We start from the raw sequence: 20,168 nt of genomic DNA, 5'->3' as shown, positions 1-20,168 counted from the left end.
CCATTCGTATGGCACCTGGACTGGATGGCGTTTTGGGGCTGGCTTACTACGTACGATGGGGGGGAGGAGGGGCCTGGCTGGCTCCGTTTTCTCTCTTTCCATACACAAAAAAGCTTGCATCGGAAATACTGCGCGCGGTTTGTATAAAAAAATCAACGTGGAATATGTCTTTGTCTTTACATTCGCCTCCTGCTCAGTGTCCCCATTCCTCTTTCTCTTCCTCTTCTGCGATATATATCACAGCAGCAGAACCCACCCTACCCAGCAGGTAGTAGGTAGGTGTGCGTTTCTTCACGCCTCGCCTCGCCTCGCCTCGCTTATTAACCTTACTTAACCTTCTTCCATCATCCCTCGCGTAATTTCGGAAAACCACGTGACATGTGACAGGACAGACAAAACACAGCACTGAGTGTTACCTAGAGGAAAGTACCGAAGAAAAGATCCAGATCCTGATGCATATCTATCTAGGTATTATAGAGCCGGGTATTGAACACTCCCCATCTCCATCTACCATCTCCATCTCCATGGTGCTCCCCCCTTCGTCCCCACCACACACGTCTTTCTCTTTCTTTCCTGCCTGCCAACTCTCCAAACTTCTACTTCACCCAAAACTGTTCAGCAATAAATCCACCGCGGCGAATATTGCACACCCTCTCCTTGACCCAAGGTAACTTATTTACATCCCCTCCTCCCCCTCCCTCTAGAAACCCGCCTGCCAATTATTGAATTAACATTCTCTCCCCATCAGAGGCCCGGCATCTTGTCAGTGCTGACGGTCCTCTTGCCCCAGCCGGCCCAGAATCCTCCACCAACCGTCGAGACCGCGCTCGCTGGAGCGCTGGCTTGATTCTGCGGCTGCGGTCGGCTCACATAGCCTCCATTACTCGGTCCATTGCCAGAAGAGGCACTCACCGGGCTTCCCGTGCTAGGCGTAGCTTTATCCAGCTTGCCACTCGCCCCATCGCCACTCTGCCCCAGCAATTTCTTCAGGCTCTCTAGTTTCAACTTCGCCTCCTCGGCTTCCTGCTTAGCGATCGCTTCCGCAGTCTTAGCTTGCACAAGCTCCAAAACAAGAGCGTCTGTGTCGTCTTGACTCATCTTTGACGGACTGGGCTCTGGCGGCAGTGGCGGACTAGGCGGTGGCATCTCGTTCTCTTTCAGATGAACCAGACTGGACGTACGCTTAGAGAACATCGCCGGCGTTTTCTGCGATCTACTCGAAGGCGAGCGGCCGAGTTTGAATTCTCGTAACCCGCTGTTGCCGGACGACCGATCGTTCTCGCTTTCTCGGCTGGCATCGGGGCTTGTGGCTGCCGACCTGCGAGATTTGAGCTCAGACACCTGTCTCTCCAGTCGCTGTTTGTCCTGGTGAGCCGCTCGAATCTGAGTGTGACCCTCCCTCACCTGGTCTTTGAGATTGTGGATCTCTTGTTGGTGCTCAGCCAATTGACGTGTCAAATCTTGCCTCTTGGCCGATTCGTGAATGAGCTGCTCTTTTGCACGAACAATGTCGTCTCGTAGTTGAGATTTCGTTTGCAGGATCGAAGAACGTCTATTGTCCGCGGGTGGAGCGAATCGATCTTCCACAACGTCGAGCAGAGCCGCAAGATCGTTCGCTGCGGGAGTCTCATCATCCGCGACTCCCGGGAGAATGGTCTGGTCGTGGTCCTCTTCGTCGTCTTCTTTGATCCCGGGACCTGGCTTCACGGTTTCCGAACTCTCCGAACTTGAACCACTTCCCACCGTCTCCAAGCTCGACTTCTTCCTCAACCCATCGAGCAATAAGCGAACCGTATTTCGATCTTCATCCCGCTCCTCCCTCTCTCTCTGCAGCTGCGTTGCAAGAATAGCATGATCCCTCTGCAACTCACTGAGTGCCACCAGCAGGTCCTCGATCTGACCATGCAAGTTCTTATCCTTATTCGGTTTCGAAACCAAACTGTTGAAGCCGACGGACTGAGCTCGGACGGAGGAGTTATCAGTATTCGAAGAGTCTCGAGAGACGTACGTAGCGTCGGTCGAAGAGCTCAAAATACTTTCGGATCCACCACCTTCCATAGAGTTCAAAGTCGAAGCGATGCTCTGCTTCGATGACGACCTCTGCAAGAAGCTGGCCGGTCGAGATGGCGTCGTAAGTGCCGGACTGAGGTTGGTTGACTTCGTAGACGAGTTCGAGCCTGTCCAGAGCCGACCTAGGAATCTCGAAGCAGCAGATCCGACCTCGGTAGGCGTAACGGTGTCGGCAATCTGGGCCTCTCCGTAGCTCGCCTCCAGAGCTTGCAAACTCTCCCGAGTAACCATACCAGTCATACTCACGAACTCGGTCACGAATTCGTCGGCGTTGTAGTGGAAAACATCCCACAGTCCTCTCGACAGCAGCAGCTGCATCACATCCTCGAACTCCGAACAAGCCATGATCTTCTCCTGGTTCTTCCTCATCAGCGACAGCGCGACCCTCATTATCGTCTCCGAGGCCCCCTCGGCAAAGATAACATCGTAGATCCGGAAAAGCATTGGCAGGGGACAGGTGACAGCGAAGAAGGATAAGAACCATTGGGAGACGTAGGCGGGTTCCACGCCGTGGCCATCGAGAAAGGCCGAGAGCTCGGGCAAGTGTAGGTGGAGCAGCTTGTTGAACTGGTAAATCCGGACATGCAAGCCCGAAAGGTCTGGGAGGAAGCAGTTTCGCAGATCGTAATGCTCCATCAGCCTGCCGGTGTTAGCAACCCTTCTTCTTTTCAAAATGCACGTATAGCCCTACCGAACAAGAACGCAGAATGCCTGCCTGTCGCCCATGTGCATCAGCAACGGGCCAACAAGAAAGCCCAAGCCCTGACAGTACCCAATCTTATGATCGTACAGACTGAAGCACTTCAGCACCCTCCCCAGCATCCGCTGGCCGTCGCCTTCCGGATCGCGAAACATCTCCACCCCCGGGAAGCTCCGCCCCAGATCTTTCCCAATAATGCCCTCATACGGACTCGACTCCCCACACAGCCTGTCAAACTGTTCCTCCAGCATCGTGTCCCGGGCCCCAGACATACTCTGCCACACCACCCCCCTCAACGGAGGTGGGATCCCACTCCGTATCTTCTTCGACAGTAAGGTAGGCAGGTATTGTGCTGTCCTTGAGTAGTCCTGCACCAGCGCAGCGTAGAACTCGAGGTCCGTCATAGGCGGCGCCGGAATCAACGAGTACCGCAGGGCAGCGGGTGTCGGGCCATTGACGAGTCTTTTGAGGTGCTGTATCGACGGGGGTCTCGATTTGTGTCTCGCTCTCGCGCTGTCCACGACCTGGACCTTGACGATGCCGGATTTGGGGTTCGAGACGAGGGCAGCGTTTTCTTGCTCGAGTCGAGCGAGGAGGAGGGCGGTTGACTGTTGGTGTCGTGTTAGTTAGCATAGTTATTCTTGTATCCATCTCCTTGATCTGTCTCTCCGATCCATCTCCTCCATCCCCGTGTTCAGATTATCTCTTCCACCCAGCCCTTAACGTGGTAGCCAAAACAGGACTCACATCATCCGAGCTCTCGTCCCTGGGCTCATTCTCCTCGGTCCTCTCCAGCTCCTCCCAATTCACGCCTTCGCCCTCCGCACTGTCTCTGTCCCCGTCGTCGTCTCCGTCGCCGTCCTCGCTTTCGCTGCCCCTCCGCGATGTCCTCTGGCTCATCCCGTCTCCGGCAGATCCCCTGGGCAGCGACTGGTTTCCCCCGGGGCTCATCGTGGTGGCGATCCTCGGGCTCTCTCCCGCCTGTTCCTCTGTCTCTGCTTCTTCCTCCTCTAGCACATGCTCCTCCACGCCGTCGAGCCTGGTACCGGGCGTCTGTACCTCCTTCTCTGGTGTCGTTGTCTCGATGGTATTTGTATGCGGATGCGTGACCGTAGGGATAGCGGTATCGAGGTGCAGGGTCGGCGCTGTGGGAGGTTCGGAGAGGCGCACCGTGACCATGGAGTCGTGGGCGACGTGTTTCGATGGAGTTGGGGCGGTCGGAGTAGGATCAGTGGTCGTGGTCGGGATCGTGGTCGGGGTCGGGATCGTGGTCGTGGTCGTGGTCGTGGTGGTAGAGGGAGAAGGAGGGAGAGAGCCCCTTTCGTTCTGCTGTAGTTCTTGCTGTGATTCTAGCTCTGCTGGCTCTCGCTCTTGCTCGTGCTCTTGCTCCTGTTCCTGCTCTTGCTTTCCCTCTTGTTCTTCCTCTTGTTCTCTCTCTTGCTGCCTCCCAGTCCGGACCTCATCCTCATCCCCATGCCCATTTCCATTTCCATTCCCACCCCCGTTCCCACCCCCGTTCCCATCCCCATTCCCGCTCAGACTCTCGACTTCTTTCGGTATCGGCATTGGCATTGACCCCATCGCGGTAGTTTGTGGTTGCCGCCGTGACGATCGGAGTGCCGGCAGACGGACCGAGCAGATGACCCGATGTCAATGGATATTCTTCGTCTGATGTTTTCTTCCTTCTCTCCTTCTCTCCTTCTTTCCTTCTTTCCTTCTTTCCTTCTTTCCTTCTTTCCTTCTTTCCTTCTTTCCTTTCCTTCTCGAACTGTTACCGAAGGGCTGTAGGGCTGTAGGCAGGCGTGAGATCTGGGCAGAGCCGAGTCTCGTCGTCCCAGACTCGACTCGAGATGCGGTGCAATGCAAATGCAAATGCACTTGCAAACGCAAACGCAATCCAATCCAGTCCAGTCCAATTCAATTCAATGCGTTGTATCTCTCCCTCTCTCTCTCCTTCTCCGTCCCGTCCAGCCCTCTCCACCGTTTCACCCACGTCCCGCGTCTCTAGTTTCGAAGCAAGTTAGTCCCCCGAGGCAGAACACCGAGCCAGAACAACACATCTAGCCCTTCAAAAAATACAGGCAAAAGAGAGATCGTCGGGTCGACAGCAGAACCAAGTTAAGGAGCGAGTGGAATGAGATCTAAACAGGTCAAAATTGCTGAATAGCTCGGGAGGTGAAAACCAGTGCCAAAGAGAAACGAGTGGTGGAGAAGGTTTTTGTCGTCTTTGTCTTCCAACCTCGAACAATCTGACGCTTGATCAGCGTTCAGGGGTAAAGTAAATACGCAGCCCTGCAATCAACCAACCTCCTACTTATTAACAACTCCAATACTTATGATCCGCACGTCGCCGATTGTTAGCTCTCGCCCAGCCCCGAAAGAAAGGCGAACCTTTTATTCTATACGTTGTATTTTTATTCTAGATTTGACCTTTTCTTCACTTTATTGACTGGTGAGATTCATCAACTAACGGTTTAGAGACAAACTGATATCTTGGGTATTTTATTTTTGGGACGTCATACATGGACATCGTGGTCGATACGTATATCGATATACTCTGTACTGATACTTATATGTATATATATATATATATATATATACATATACAACCTACCCACATGTATTTATTTTTATACACACCTAGATACACAAGTCTCTCCAAGAAATGCACCTCCATCCATCCATCTCTGATACCTAACCGTTTATCGATACTGCTGGGATACACCACGGACCTGCCCGTACTCATCCTGGCCGTGCACGGCGAAGGCCGGACGGACAACGGGCGAGCATAGCGGCCGCTAATTGACAAGGAAATGATGAATAATGTCAGACAAGTACCCCATCCGGTAGTATTATTATTATTAATATGATGATTGTTATCACGACCACGATCATCATGTTTCATTTATCATCGAGCCACCAACAACCAATACCGTCGTTATACAATTCATGCTTTATTCACATTCCCCAAAACCCGATGCGATTACCTACTCGCGTGATCGTCCGTCGACGCGCTTAGGTGGGCCTCCGTTCCATCCTTTCAGTCTTGACGCTTGAAGTCGGTACGTAAGAGCCGACCGAGTAGCGAGCCCGCTAGCTGACAAAGCTGTTGTTCCTCCCCCGCCCCTTCTTTTTTCTCCTATTTGCTTCTCTTTTTTGATAATGAATTTCTGATATACCGGTACACTGTCCCAGTCGTATATTTCCCTTTTCTTTTCCCTGGCTATTCCCTTCCTTTTCTATCTATACCTCTCAACGTTCAACCTTCAGCATTCAACCTTCCTCCCTATCTATCCATATACCGGTACCTAGCGCCACAAAGACGATGAAAATAAAAAAAGACCTTCGCGCTCCATCCCGTCTCACATGAACGACGACGAACGACGAATACAAGTCCCCTTTCTTTGACAAAGAGACTAAGAAATCATTTGATGATCACTTTTCGCTTCCCCTCCCACCGCGTCCCTAATTCTCGTTTCAGTTCAAACCATAGAACACAGGATAGACGTAGACCAATTAATTGTACTATACTCTACGCACCTATTCTATCCATCCAACCTTTCGATCTAGTCTGGTCCAGTCTGATCGGGCCAGGTCGTGATGTGTAGGTGATGAACTCTACTCCCTCCGTCCTTGGCTATACATACCTAGGTACCTACCTACCTACCTACCCACAGTACTAGCTAGGTAACCGCTAACCCCATGAAACCACTTTTCGCACCAAAACCAAGGGTCAACACTTGGAGATAATTCTTTTTTTTTTCTTCTTTTTTTTTCTTCTTTTTTCTTCTTCTTTTTTCTTCTTTTTTCTTCTTCTTTTTTTTTCTTCTTCTTTTTTTTTCCAACCTTCGCCGTTGCCTATGCTTCCCATTTCTATTTACGCGGAGAGTAGTCAATCAAAACCATCAAGCCTGACTTCTGCACATCCAACAGACCTAGAGGAGACTCTACGTACACAAAAGACATGTAAAGTAATGCTGAAGAGTCGCTCCCCCCCCCCCCCCCCAATTCCCCAACACGAAAGGCGTGCGTGAAAATGAAGATAGAAAAGTGCCATTCATTCAGCCACCATCCGGCCCGCTAGTATACACATACCACAACAGGAAGATATCAACTCCACATCAACCCAGGCATCTCCACCAGCTAGAAGGCCCATTATTACACTCTAGCCAGCCTCCTTGCATCAAGAAAAAATACGTCTCAAGAAATAAACCTCCATGCCGTCCCGTAGGTAGCTATCCATCCTGCCCGCATGACCCAACGCCCGCCCTCAAATAAACAATTCTCTCCCAATGTGTCGGTCCACACTCTCTCTACTCGCTCTCGTCAAATTCATCCTCACTCTCCTCCTCCGCTAGCGCACTGTCGTCCCCATCATCGACGTCCATCTCATCTTCATCCTCAGAATCGATATAGACAGGCTTCTTCGCCTTGGGCAGAGCAGCTGCGCGAGCAGGACGTGCCCGGCCCCGAGCGGCAGGTCGGGGAGCTATATCCTCATCCTCGCCATCCTCATCGTCATCATCAACGATAAGAGGACGGGCAGCAGCAGCCTTGGCCTTGGCCTTGGCTTTAGGTGCGGGTGCGGGTGCGGGTGCCGGAGAATCACCGTCACCCATCTCGACGTCTTCGTCCTCATCCTCGCTGAAGGCAGGCTGCGATGTAAGTTGCAGCTTGCTTTGCTTAGCGGCGTAGGCCTTCGCAGCCGGAGAGAGTTGACTTGGCTTTGCTGGGGCAGTCACCTTCTTCGGGGCTGCGGCTTTCTTTGGCTTTGCGGCAGCCTTAGCAACTGCCTTGGGAGGAGCTTTTGGCGCAGCAGCCTTGGTCGGAACCTTCTTCGTGACGGCAATAAGATCGTCATCATCGTCATCAGATAGGAAGCTGTCGAGGCTGTCCTTAGGGGCAGGGGCCTTCTGAGGAGATGACTTGGCCAGCATCTCGTAGTTGGTCTCGTCCACGTCGTCAGCGAGGTCAAAGGTTCTGCTAGCCTTCGTCTTGAGCTTGGGGAGATCTGTATGGCCATGACTGCTGCCGGGACGGGCAAAGTTGGCGAACCGACTGTTCTCTGCATTGGCACCTCCACCAATACCCTTGACCATGGCACCAACGTCTCCAAGTAGCCCGCCATCATCACTCTCAGACTCCTCGTCGTCGGTGATAACCCACTTCTTCGGAGCTGCAGCGGCGGCGCGCTTGGTTCGTCCATTGGCAGGTTGCTCGCTGGCTTGTCTGGAAGTCGACGTTGATTTTTCCACGGCTGCAGGCTTGGCTGCCTTCAATGCCTCAAAATCCCCATCAGACATGCCATCCGAGATCTCATGAAACTCATCCTCTGCACTGTTGGTTTCAGCGCTCTGCTTTGGCTTGCTGGCGAACATGTCTAAGAATCTCTGGTGAGTCTTCTGCTCAACCTTGACAGCGCTCTTGGCAGGGTTGGCCTTCAGCGGCTTGGATGGCTTCGGGTTGTAATCGTTGTCGGCATACTTAGCCTTGGCCTTGGAGGTCTTGCCAGCACCAATCTTCCTCGAGGCCCGGCGGTTGGTGTTGCGAATCGTCTTCTGGTAATCTGCCTCTTCTGCAAGTTGGACTTCCCACTCGTTCACGAACTTGTCAAGATCCTCGCACCATAGATCCTTCTCTGTGAGCTTCTCCATTGTGTCATGTTCAACCTTCTTGGCAGCCATCTGTGCTTTGAGCTTCTCCACGCGCTCCTGTGTCAGCGACCAGATGGGTAGCTGTCAATATGTTAGTAAAGAGCTCCTGATCCCAGACGATGAACGACTCACCCCAAGCAGATAATCAAAGTCCCGCGCACCAGCATCATCGTCAGCAGAGACCTCCTCATCGTTCTCCACGACATCGTCAGTCTCGCCAGACTTTTTTGCATCGTTGAGCTTGGGGAATGCATCATATCCACGCTTGCGCAGCTCGGCAACCAGAACCGGCTTCTTTTGCTTTGAGACCACCAGCTGGTTATCAATGATCTCCAACACGAATCTGGCTTGGTTTCGGAGCTTCCGGTACTCCGTGTTGATCTTGGCCAACCAATAAGCCTGCAAACGTTAGTCAATCCTAGCATGCGCAGCTCAAGCCATCAACGTACCTTGCGCTTCGTGTACATAGCGAATCGGTACACATAAAACTCCTCAAGAATTTCCTCGACATTTTCATACTTCTTGATTTGGCCACGAGGGTCAAATGCAACCAGGTTGGAGGTGGCGACAGTCTTCTTCAACTTGAAGCGATCGAGCAGACCATCGGTCAGGGCCGACTTCATGTGCTTCTCATCGAGTTGCACAACGAAGTGTACGCTCTTGTGGTCGTTGTACTCCTTGTAGTCCTTGACAAACGAAGGAACCTTCTCTCCCTTGATAATCTCTTCGAGCTTCGCCTTGTAGTCATCAGTCCACATGCGGATGGGAAGTTCCGTGATCTCGACTTCGTTGTTGCCCATCTCTTTGATCACACCGTCGAAGTTGTACCGATTGGGTCCGGCTTCCTCTGGAGTACCCTTCCAGCCACGGAACCAAGGGACCATGGTCTGAAAGGGCTTCTCCTCACCATCACCTTCATCCAGGCGACCCATACGGCGCTTCAGGTTCTTGACAATGTCCAGAGGGTGGTAGTTGGGAATGGTGGTGCTCCATCCGGTACCGATACCATCAGCACCGTTAATGAGCACCATGGGAACAACGGGACAGTACATAGTTGGCTCGATGCTCTTCCCATCGTCAACATTGTACTCGTAGATTGGTTCGTCCAGAGCAGAGAAGACACGCCTAGCGAAGGGGGAAAGTCTCGTGAAGATATAACGAGGACTGGCCGAATCGCTTCCTCCTGCAAGACGGGATCCGAAATTTCCACTCGGTTCCAGGCAGTTGATGTTGTTTGATCCCGTGAAGTTCTGAGCAAGTCCAACGATCGTCATATGCATAGAGGCTTCACCATGATGGTAGGCGGTGTTCTCGGAAACATAGCCGGCCAACTCTACTACTTTCATATCCTTGACGAGATTTCGCTTAAAGCAAGCGAACATGACTTTGCGTTGACCGGGCTTGAAACCATCAATGACGGATGGGATAGAACGGATGTTGTCTGCCATGCTGAAGAGAATGAGCTCCTTGTTGATGAAATTATCGTACGTCAGGGTCTTGGTGGAGTGGTCGAGAAAGGTTCCTGGGAGGAAGTTGCCCAGCCATGTCTTCCGAGCATCGGCCTTCTTCTTGGAGAAAGCAAGGTCAATGAGCTCTTCTTCAGCTTGGGTCATGACCTCGAACTCTCTCAAGTGATTGTCCAGATTGCTAAAGTAAACCTGAGCATCTTCGGGCAAACTGGTGCCCAAACCCTTGTAGTACTTGTGTGTCCATCCCTTCTCGTTCGCGTGCTGGTCCTTCCACTCCTCATACTGCGGCATGGTGAAGAACGACTTCTGGCTGATAGGCTTCTTCGGGTTGGGACCCTTGTACACCTTGACAATGGGGGTGATGAATTCTCGGAAAAAGTCGGGCAGCTTGAGCAGACTGGGGAATTGGACCTGGAGGAAGTTGATCAAAAGACCCTTGATATGACTACCATCGTGGTCCTGATCGGCCATAATCATCAGGTGCCCATAACGGAGGCCAGTCGTATCGTTGTAATTCTGCTTGTGCTTCAATCCTAGGAACTGCTTGATGTTCTGGATCTCGGCATTTTTGCTTATCTGATCAATAGACGCATCACGGACGTTGAGGAGTTTACCTCGGAGAGGAAAGACGCCAATACGATCGGGATCAAGGACAGCTCTGCCTGCGACGGCAAGACCCTTGGCGGAGTCTCCCTCAGTGAGAATCAGGGTACACTCGTGACCTCGCCTTGTACCAGCCAAGTTAGCATCGACAAGCTTGGGGTTGCTCATACGTGATCGCTTGTTTCCATCACTCTTCGCCAAAACCTGGTCGGCCTTGGCCTGCTGGAAGTTCAAGATGTTCTGGACAGCCTCGGTCTGGCCAATTTTCTTCAGGAAATGGTCGGTTAGAACACATTTGCTTCCAAATTGCTTGGACTTTGTGGTCAATTGTTCCTTGGTTTGCGACGTGAAAGCAGGGTTGACGATCAAGCAGTTGACGAACAAGAAAATGTGATTGCGGATCTGGTTCGTCTTCAGAGCCGTACCCTTGGCATTCTTCTTTTTCACTACGGCCATCAACTGGTCGCAAATTTGGTCGGCGATGTAGTTGACGTGAGTACCCCCTGAGGTCGTGGCGATGGAGTTGACGAAGGATACTTGCTGGAAGGAGCCATCAGATACCGCGAATCCGACCTCCCACTTCGCGTGTGCCTTGGGATCTTCGATGATGACGGAAGCGGAAGGGGGCTCGGCGCCTTCTTCGACACCACGCTCCTTGTTGATGGCTTTGGCGTACATCTCGATGTACTTCTTGAAGTCCAACTTGATGAGTGTTCCGTTCAAGGTGACCTTGACACCCTTCAATGTTCCTGCCATATCGTAGACTCGACGCTTGACCAAGGCCTCGAAATCATCATCGATGTTTTCCATCTTGAATTTCTTGTAATCGGGTGTGAAAGTGATGCGGGTGAAATCCGAAGACTTGCTTGATGAGATTTTTGCCTTGCCCATCTTGCTCATGTTTTCCGTCCAAGTCTGCTTGTATCTCTTGCCAGTATTCGAGTCCTGGGTCTCCAGGATAAATTCGGTACTGAAAATGTTACAGAGTTTGGCTCCATAACCATTACGACCACCGGTAGTCTTCGCCTCATCGTCGTCATAGTTGGATCCAGTGAGCAGGTGACCAAAGATCATCTCTGGGATATAGATTCCTTCTTTCTGCCAGACTGTTAGAGATACCAGAGCTCTAACGATCGGAACATTTGACATACCTCATGGATTTCGATCGGAATACCAGCGCCATCGTTCTCAATACTGATCTCTCCCTTCTCCCGATCAACAACAACTTTGATCGACTTCATGGACGGATCACGCTGCTTGTTGTCGGCAGCATTGACAAGAATCTCGTCGAAGATCTTGTATAGACCTGGAACAAACGTAATCTTTCGCAGCTCCATCGATTGGGACTCGGAGTTGAACACCCACATTGTCTCAGTGGTCTGTTCAACGGAGCCGATGTAAGTATCCGGACGCTTGATGATGTGCTCGAGTTGTGTGAGCTTCTGGTATTGGTCTGTTGCATTCTTTTTGCCTTTGGGCTTTGGCTTTACTGGCTCATCGTCATCATCGTCGTCGTCTAGGGCCATACTCTCGTTGGCGATATCTGCCAGAGGCTTTGCACCACCTTGCTTTGCCGGTATCTTCTTTCTCTTCTTGTTACTTGGAGGGGTATTCGACAGCAGAGACGCATCACCATGCATATCCATATCGGAAGGATCGTCTTCGCCATCGGTGTCTGGCTTCGGGCGCTTTTTCGCGGAAGTTTTGGTCGGAGCCTTGCTGGTCTTCAAGGTTGTTTGTACCATCTTCTTAGGGGCTGCCTTTGCCTTTGCTTTTGGTTCCTTTGGAGCTTTTGGTACCTTAGGAGCTTTTGCAGCAGCAGCTTTCTTAGGTGCAGCTTTTGCTTTAGGCTTCTACACCCTTGATTAGCGCTGGACAAGCGTGACTGGAGAGCCAATGGAAGAGAGAAGTCGACTGGTGCTACCGTTGGTAATTCAACAGGGCTTCGGGGTATTGCTTACAGGTGCGACGGGTTCAAATCCATCAGAGTCACTCTGCCCAACATCAAAAGCCGAGTCCTCCATATCGCTCTCCATGATTGCAACTTGTGCGCGACTATGCGTCGAGATTGTTAGTGTTTGACCAAAAGAGGAGGGTCGGAAACGGATTCGGAAATTTGTGAAGTATTGATTGCGGTAAAGAAGGACTGGGTCGGGATGTTTGTGTTGTCGTCGTCTTCGTCTTCGGCGTCGGCGTCGGCGACGGCGCAAGATGCGTTGTACAGGAGGAGGTTTGGAAAGTGTTGACCTTGACGGGTTTGTGTCGACAAGGACGAGGACTTTGTTTACAAAAAATAAAGTCGGACGCGTCCCACTAGGGACGACAAGGGGTTCGATGCGGCCGCTAGTTTGGGCACGCTAGACTCAGCACGTGACTTAATTTTCCGTCTCCACTTATTATCAAGCTATGCCAAGCAATCCATTCTTCTCGACTACCTACTCTCGGGCAACTTTCACTTCATCTCAATCTCATCCCTACCCCTTTTTCATTAAACGAGTGTGCCTCGCTTAATTGTTATGATGTTGTATCTACTCAGATGGCTTCCTCCCCTTGTATATGACTGACCTGCCTCCTTCACCCTCCTATGCTTCATCCCTTCACACAGCCTCCATTTCTGCTCTCAATACCTGCCCCGACTACCGAACTCTCACTCTCTGTATTCCAATCGTTTGCTGCAGCTTTCCTCAGTTTTGGACCATTCTGCAAGCCCTACAGTCAATGCCATGAGTTGTACTTCCACCTGAGTCCGTCATTATTCTCAAGTCTCACAGCATTCAAATTCTTTGCATTGGGCCACCAATCCCATGTTGCACGGCGCGGCACGACTGGTCTGGCTGGTCGATGAACCGGTGCGGTATTCGGAGACTTTGATATTGCTCTCGGCATCTTGAATGCCGCTCCACTTGGTCTTGGTATCAGTGCCAATCGTCGCTATGTCCCTATTACCACACCACATCTTCCCATCCATACACGAGAGCCGCTGGAGTGCAACCCTTCGCCTATGGGCCTCGTTTCCGCCATCGCCCACCTACCGGCGAGTATGCACCCGCCCGGCCATGCTGCTGCCGCATGGGCAATCATAATATTCCGCTGCTGCTGCCTAATATAGGCCCCCAGTACCTGTGTCCCTCCGTCTCCACGCGTTCATCGACAGATGCTATGTGAGACCACAACGGCTGTCAGAATAACAGCCGGCCGGCACTAGAGGAGGTAGGGGAGTCGGTCCTGGCAGGGCTGGTACTACGGTTGTCGCTCGTTTCGGCTCTTGCAGGATCTCCATCTTAAATCCTCGCCTCACTTAGTTCAACCTCAGTGCTACCGTGACGAGATAGATATCTGATCCTCTATTCCGCATCCTGGCAGCCTCGACAAGGACCACTCCAACTGGCAACTATTCGGATGCATCGAATATCCGACATTGCTGCTCACGATAATCTCAAACACACCCCAATGGCCCCCTTGCCCCCGCACGCTGTCTTCGAGTCTCTTGGAATTTTGCACCCGCATAAAATAGCATCATGCTGTGCCGCCCAGGCAAGCCAATCCGCCCTCTTTGTTCCAGATCTCCCCTCTCTCCGTTTGCTCAATTGTATGGGAGCGAGAACGTGGTTGGTCTACAATCTCGGTGTCAATGCATCGGCTGCACGGCTATGTGCAGAGCTTTGAATCCCATGTTCTACCGGAGGAGTGCACTTTAGACCACGCCCGACTCGAGGACGATGAGGTGGACGAGCAGCTGTCCAAGTGGTAGAGCTGGACGAGGTCTCCCATGTCAAATTGGAGCAAGCCGATCACGAGGTTCTTTGCCCTATTCTCCGTCTAACCTTGTACTCTGTCTCTTCATCCGATCTTCTCGCGCGCTTCGTGTCATTTACGATGGTCAGACCCTACCAGGGCCAGCCCGGTATCAATGTCTCTCAACATCTCAGTCCAAGTAAGCTTTTTGGGCTTCAGATCGGCAGCCAGCACCCAAAGAGGGTCCAAGGCTTGCTTGCATGAGTCCCGTGCCTTCGCTGGAAAAGGTCCAGTGACAACGGCAGGGAACCATTTCTTCTCGAAGAAGCGTAGAACTTCTTTCACGCCCTGGAGGCGATGGAATTATGTGATGTGATAGACCGGCTGCGAGCACGAAGCATCCCGGCCGGGGTGCAATATCTTTGAGGCACTTTCCAGAAGCCATTGAGATGAGACACTTCTCTCCACGGGTGATGGGTGATGTAATGGTTGATGGGTTTGATCTCTCTCCAGCCCATGCTGGCTGGGCCCTTTGACTCGTGGCTTGCAGATGGGATGGAGTTTGAAGTTTGGAGTTTGGAGTCTGGAGTTTGGAGGATTGCTTTCCACGTGCATCGAGTCAAGCAAGCTGTTGTCGCAGGGCCGTTGGACACGCATTAGGATGCCGCAAATTTCTTTGTCTTGCTGCGAAAAGGTGGCAGGCCATCGGCATCAGCTGCAGCCTCCCGTCCCCAAGACTCCTGGCCCGCCGGGGGCGATGGGGGACCAGATCCGATGGTCCGCCCTTCAAACACGCTCCTCTGAGTCTTGTCCTCATGGGGCAGTGGGCACCACGATTGGTGGTCGTGGTGGTCGTGGTGTTGTGGGTGTCAAACTCCATTTACTGAAGCGAGCTTGGTACCATCCTGCTGCCCGCTGCCGCTGCCACGCTACCGCTTACCATGCCCCTATTTGGCAATGCCTATGAATGCTCTCTGGCACCTGCATTCGGGGTCCAGTGGCACAGGCTCCCTCGATGTTTGAGCTAGAACGTAGGATGTAGACCGCTGTTGGCCTTGGAATGACGGCCACTGTCAGTCACGGTGACAGTCATAGTCGCTGTCACTGTCACGGCCACGGCCCCGGCCCCGGCTACGGGAGCGGAGAATGCTCACAGAAGCCTTCTAGAGTTCGTTTGGGCTGCGATTCCATCACCTCGAGAAGACTTCTCTCATAACTACTCGACAGACTGACTGACTGACCGACCAACCGACCGACCGACGTGCCAACTGAACTCTCCTCCTGCCCAGGGGGTCGGGAGACCATCTCTCCTGGCTTGCTTCCTTGCTCCCTTGCACCCTCTTTACCTCTTTACCTCTCTCTCTCTCTCCCTCTCTCCCTCTCTCCCTCTCTCTCCTTTCCCCCCCTAGCTTTCTCTCATCTCTTCTCATCCCCTCCCATCCTGTCGCTGTCTCTTGTTGCTGTCTCTTGTTGCTGTGTCTCTTGTCGCTGTCTCTCCTCGCCCTCGACCCCTTCCGCCAATGAGCAGCGGGGAGACATACAAACGAGCAAACGGCCGAACAAGCTACCCCAGGTCGGTTCCTAGACATGCCAACAAAGAGACTTCCAGCCCGAACACGCTGACCATGCGCACGCTCCAGACATCAGTGACCAGCCCTGGACTGGACGGCCGCGGAGAGCCGGAGCCGGAGCCCGAGCCTGAGCCTGAACCGCAGCCTGAGCCCACGCCCACGCCCACGGCCACGCCTTCGAAGAATTTGCAGTGAAGCAAGCTCCAGGCTCACTCTCTGCCTCTGCTTCTCTGCCCTTGCCCTTGCCCATGCCCATGCCCATGCCCTGCCCATGCCCTGCCCATGCTCATGCTCTCGCCCATTCCGCATAAAGACCGCCCGGCCAGCAGAACGATTCCAAGTTCTGGAGAGCTCCGTTTGCGTGCTCCCCCAAAACGTCGACTTGGTCCTCTGAGCTGCGGTACCGAGACCTGAAGCAGAAGAAGCAGAAGCAGAAGCAGAAGAAGAAGAAGAGACGGAATCGAAGTCGCCCCGCCCCGCCCCGCCCCGCTCCGCATCGCCTCGCCTCGCCTCGCTCCTTCCTCGCGATCTTGTCGTCGGATCCTCTCTGCTCCTGTTCTGGTCTTTCCTATCCTAGCGAAGATTGAAGATTGACCAAGGCCAAGGACCAAGGACCAAGGACCCAAGAGCCTCAGGACCCCCGGATCAAGCGACACGGGAACTTTCACTGGAACTGTCACGCCAACTCCCCCCTCTACTTCCACTTCCCCTTCCACTTCCCCTCCACTTCCCCTTCCACTTCCCCTCCACTTCCCCCTCCACCTCCACCTCCACCTCTACTTCCCCCCAAATGTTACCTCCCCCACCAACTCCCTCCAACACCCCTCCCCCTCCTCCTCCTCCTCCAAAACATCTCACCGCCATGCTTTCCGTCGCATCCCTTCTCAACCCGCTCCCAGTCCCCGTCCCAGTCCCCGTCCCCGTCAACAGCAACAGCAACGCAGATCCCCCAATCCCAATCCCAACCCCAACCCCAACCCCAACCCCGACCCCGACGCGGGGCAGACCCAGCACACGACTCCCCTCCAGTCCTCCGTCCTCGCTGCGCACCGCCTCCTCAACCCACCACGACGGCACTCCGCTGCTGCCCACCTCGACCCACGCCCTCGCCCTCACCCAGTCCTCGACCACCTCCACCACCACCAAGAAACTCACCAAGATGACCAAGGACGGCGCCGTGTTCGCCAAGGGGAAGATCAAGGGCGACGTCCGCTTCGCCCCGTTTGAGCGGCTGGACGAGGACGTGCTCCGCGAGGTTCAGAGGTTCCATATCTACCCGCTGGGCGATATCCAGGAATACGCACGCCACATTCCCTATAACAGCGAGAAGAAGAGCTTCCTGGAGAAGACCGGCCGGGAGAGTTTCGAAGGTACGCACGGTCTGGTGGGTGTACATACATGCACAAGCAGACTCGCCGAGGCGCCGAACCACCCTGAGCGAGAGCATCTTTGCTGACGTGAGGGCATCGCAGTCTTCCAGTACGTGTTCAAGCTCCCGAACAAACCGGACAAGGAGTTCGTGGTGATGTGGGACTACAACATCGGCCTCGTCCGCATCACACCCTTCTTCAAATGCTTCGACTTCTCCAAGGTGAGCCCAGCCCAGCCCAGCCCAGCCCTCTTCCCAGCATCTCCTGCGCTGCGGGAGTCGGGCGGGACTAACATCTGCATAGACCACGCCCGCCAAAATGCTGAACATGAATCCCGGGCTCAAAGAGATCACCCATAGCATCACCGGCGGGGCCCTCGCAGCCCAAGGTAAAAAGAACCCAGTCCCGACCCCGAGCAGGCATCTGGCTCATGATCTATCTATCTCATCACGTCCGGGACGGATGGCTGACCACCGAACCCCCAGGCTACTGGATGCCCTACGCCTGCGCCCTGGCCGTCTGCACCACCTTCTGCGCACACATCGCCCCAGCGCTGATCCCCATCTTCGGGCCCTCCTTCCCCGGTCTCTGCGTCCCTCCCGAGGCCCCCGAGCACAACCGCATGACCATCGACGCCGCCATCGTGATGGCCGCAACCGCCGAGGCCGAAGCGTTCCGCCTCGCCTACTCGGCCCCCGCCGCCTCGACGGCACACTACCACAACCGCCACCCGAAGCCTCCATCGTCCCGGGGCTCGTACAGCCCCGGCCACGGGTCCGACCACTCGATGCGCGGCACGCCCCCGCAGGGCGCCATGGGTCGGAGCCTCCGCTTGAAACGTGCCTTTGGCGGGGAATCACCCTACGGCCTCCTCACCAGCACCGACGCCGAATTTGACACGCCCAGCGAGAGCAGCGCGAGCAACGACGGGCCCGGCTACTTCCTCTCCCCCGCCTCCTCCAGCTCGCCCGCCCAGCCGTACTCCCCGTCCTCCTTCCTCGCCCGCAGCCGCCACGAGCGGCAGAATGTGGCGAGTCACGGCGCCAATGCCGCGCTGAACGTCAGCATGCAGCCCACTTCCGCGGTCACGGCGAACCCGCTGCTCAGCGCCATCCCGCGATCAGCCGGGCTGGCGGACATGAACATGAGCTGGCCCGTGACAACCCGCCCCAGCCACCCCCAGGCCTATCCCTATGCGCATCCGTATCCGCATGCCCGTTCCAGCAAGCGACGCGCGGAGGACGTCGACGCGGATGACGAGTACGACGGCGAGGACTCCTCCGTCGCCGACGACAAGGCCAGCGGGGGCATGTCCGTCATGGACGACCACAGCACCAGCTTCAGCCCGGGCGGTGCCGGGTGCCAGGACTGGGACCGGGACCGGGCGCGAGATGGAGAGAGGGACGTGATGAGGGAGGAGGTCGGCGGCGCGGAGAGGAAGGCCGCATGGCTGCTCATGAAGCTCAGCGTCAGGGACGGGGAGTGCGGCGCGACAGCTCGGGAGCGGGCTGCGGCCGGGGAGGAAGAAGAGGGACCCAGGATCAAGCGGCGGAGGGCGACGAGTATGTGAGGGGGTGTGCGTGGCCCCTTTTCTGGGGGCCGCCCCTTTGCTGAACGGAACTGAGGATCGTTTGTTTAGTTGGTCTCGCTTATCGTATCGCTGGAAGGGGTGGAGACAGGGGTAGGGGTATGGGTTCAAGGCGGAAAGGTGGAGAGGGGGGATGGAGTGTGGATTTGTGTTTATGATGACGGGCATATGGTGTGCTGCTGCTGCTGCTGCTGCTGCTGCTGCATTGCATTCGCACGGTGGCGTTTCCTGGTCTTTGGACGTTTTTGGAATTTTGTGGAATTTTTTTTTGGATCTCGATTTTGCACAGGCACAGGAAGGGGAAGGGGACGGATTTGATATTGGGCGATCAGAGGGCCGGCCAGGGAGTTGTTAATTTTACATGGGATGGAAATACCAACGAAGGATGAGGAATGAGGAATGAGGAATGAGAGATGAGAGATGAGAGATGAACAATTACACGGCATGACATGTCTGTCCATACAATGACACTGTATAAGTATGAAGTAGCTAGTAGTAAGCAGTCTCGATCTAGTTATGATTGATCGAACAGAATAGAATAGACACTATCTGTCTTTCTGTCTATGTATCTGTCTGTCTGTCTGACTCTTTGAAAGCTTTTTGCTTGAGTTGCTTGAACCAAAAACCAATCAAGAATCGTGGATCTCAGGAGTCAGTCAGTCGGCCTTTCCCCCCACCTTCTTTCTTTCTTCGCTAAGCGTTATATCACAGGCCCTGGTGAGTAACATAATCGTATTGACTAGAGATGGTAATCCTATTGTCTTGGTGTCTGAGTTTGAGGTTGGATCTGAGCCTGAGCTAAGGAAGGACCTAGCAATTCGATATCTTGATATCGGATATTCAGAACGCGATAGTTAGCATTTGGTGTTTGGCATTTGGTGTTTAGCATTTGGTGTTTGATCTCAGCTATCTTAGTCATAACAGCTATCTCAGTCACAGCAAGCATTTAAGCAAGCATTTAAGCAAGCAAGCAAGCAAGCAAACAAGTACGACAAAAAAAGACATTACCGCAAGATCAACACCAAAAGTCTTGGTTACCATCGATATTATACTTCAAGTTATTAAAACCACACGTAAGTCACGTTCACACGAGCGCATACGACTTTTACCAAGATGGAAGCCAGTGAGCTAGTAGGCTAGCGAGCTGAGCTGAGCTGAGCTGAGCTGAGCTGAGCTGATTACCACCCGCGGTAACCCCAAGCTACTTTTCTAGGGTTATGATGGTGATAAGTCATCTACTCACGCGAAAATACCTATTCTGTACTCACGGGCTGCTACTACGTCTGAGATGAATGGGTAGCGGTTGGTAAGCTCTCCAGGACCATAGTCCTATATCGGGTTATTCCCATCATCTTGTGCGATCCTAGCCGAGGAAAGAAAGAAAGGAAGGAGGAAAGAAAAAAGAAAG

At 53.6% G+C, this 20,168-nt stretch overlaps 3 protein-coding genes across 3 annotated transcripts; 1 reads left to right on the top strand and 2 right to left on the bottom strand.

The window, feature by feature from the left end:
* Positions 1 to 744: 744 nt before the first annotated feature.
* L3040_002174 (uncharacterized protein) lies at positions 745 to 3,949 on the bottom strand (the record flags this gene model as incomplete). The annotated part of the gene is made up of 3 exons (XM_007292000.2): positions 745 to 2,710; positions 2,762 to 3,378; positions 3,518 to 3,949. The coding sequence occupies 3 exons, from the start codon at positions 3,947 to 3,949 to the stop codon at positions 745 to 747; spliced, it is 3,015 nt and encodes a 1,004-aa protein (XP_007292062.2).
* A 3,134-nt stretch (positions 3,950 to 7,083) lies between these two features.
* On the bottom strand, positions 7,084 to 12,532 carry L3040_002173 (uncharacterized protein; the record flags this gene model as incomplete). The annotated part of the gene is made up of 5 exons (XM_066157049.1): positions 7,084 to 8,505; positions 8,557 to 8,823; positions 8,874 to 11,594; positions 11,648 to 12,349; positions 12,458 to 12,532. 5 exons carry the CDS (start codon positions 12,530 to 12,532, stop codon positions 7,084 to 7,086), a joined length of 5,187 nt encoding a protein of 1,728 aa, XP_066013042.1.
* Positions 12,533 to 16,664: 4,132 nt separating this feature from the next.
* L3040_002172 (uncharacterized protein) lies at positions 16,665 to 18,742 on the top strand (the record flags this gene model as incomplete). Its single annotated transcript, XM_007291998.2, has 4 exons — positions 16,665 to 17,172; positions 17,275 to 17,393; positions 17,476 to 17,560; positions 17,658 to 18,742. 4 exons carry the CDS (start codon positions 16,665 to 16,667, stop codon positions 18,740 to 18,742), a joined length of 1,797 nt encoding a protein of 598 aa, XP_007292060.2.
* Positions 18,743 to 20,168: the final 1,426 nt, after the last annotated feature.

The sequence above is a fragment of the Drepanopeziza brunnea genome (assembly GCF_022702325.1).
Source record: "Drepanopeziza brunnea f. sp. 'multigermtubi' strain 214-2 chromosome Unknown ctg2, whole genome shotgun sequence".
Classification (NCBI taxonomy): domain Eukaryota; kingdom Fungi; phylum Ascomycota; class Leotiomycetes; order Helotiales; family Drepanopezizaceae; genus Drepanopeziza; species Drepanopeziza brunnea.
This window is presented reverse-complemented; position numbering and strand designations above follow the sequence as displayed.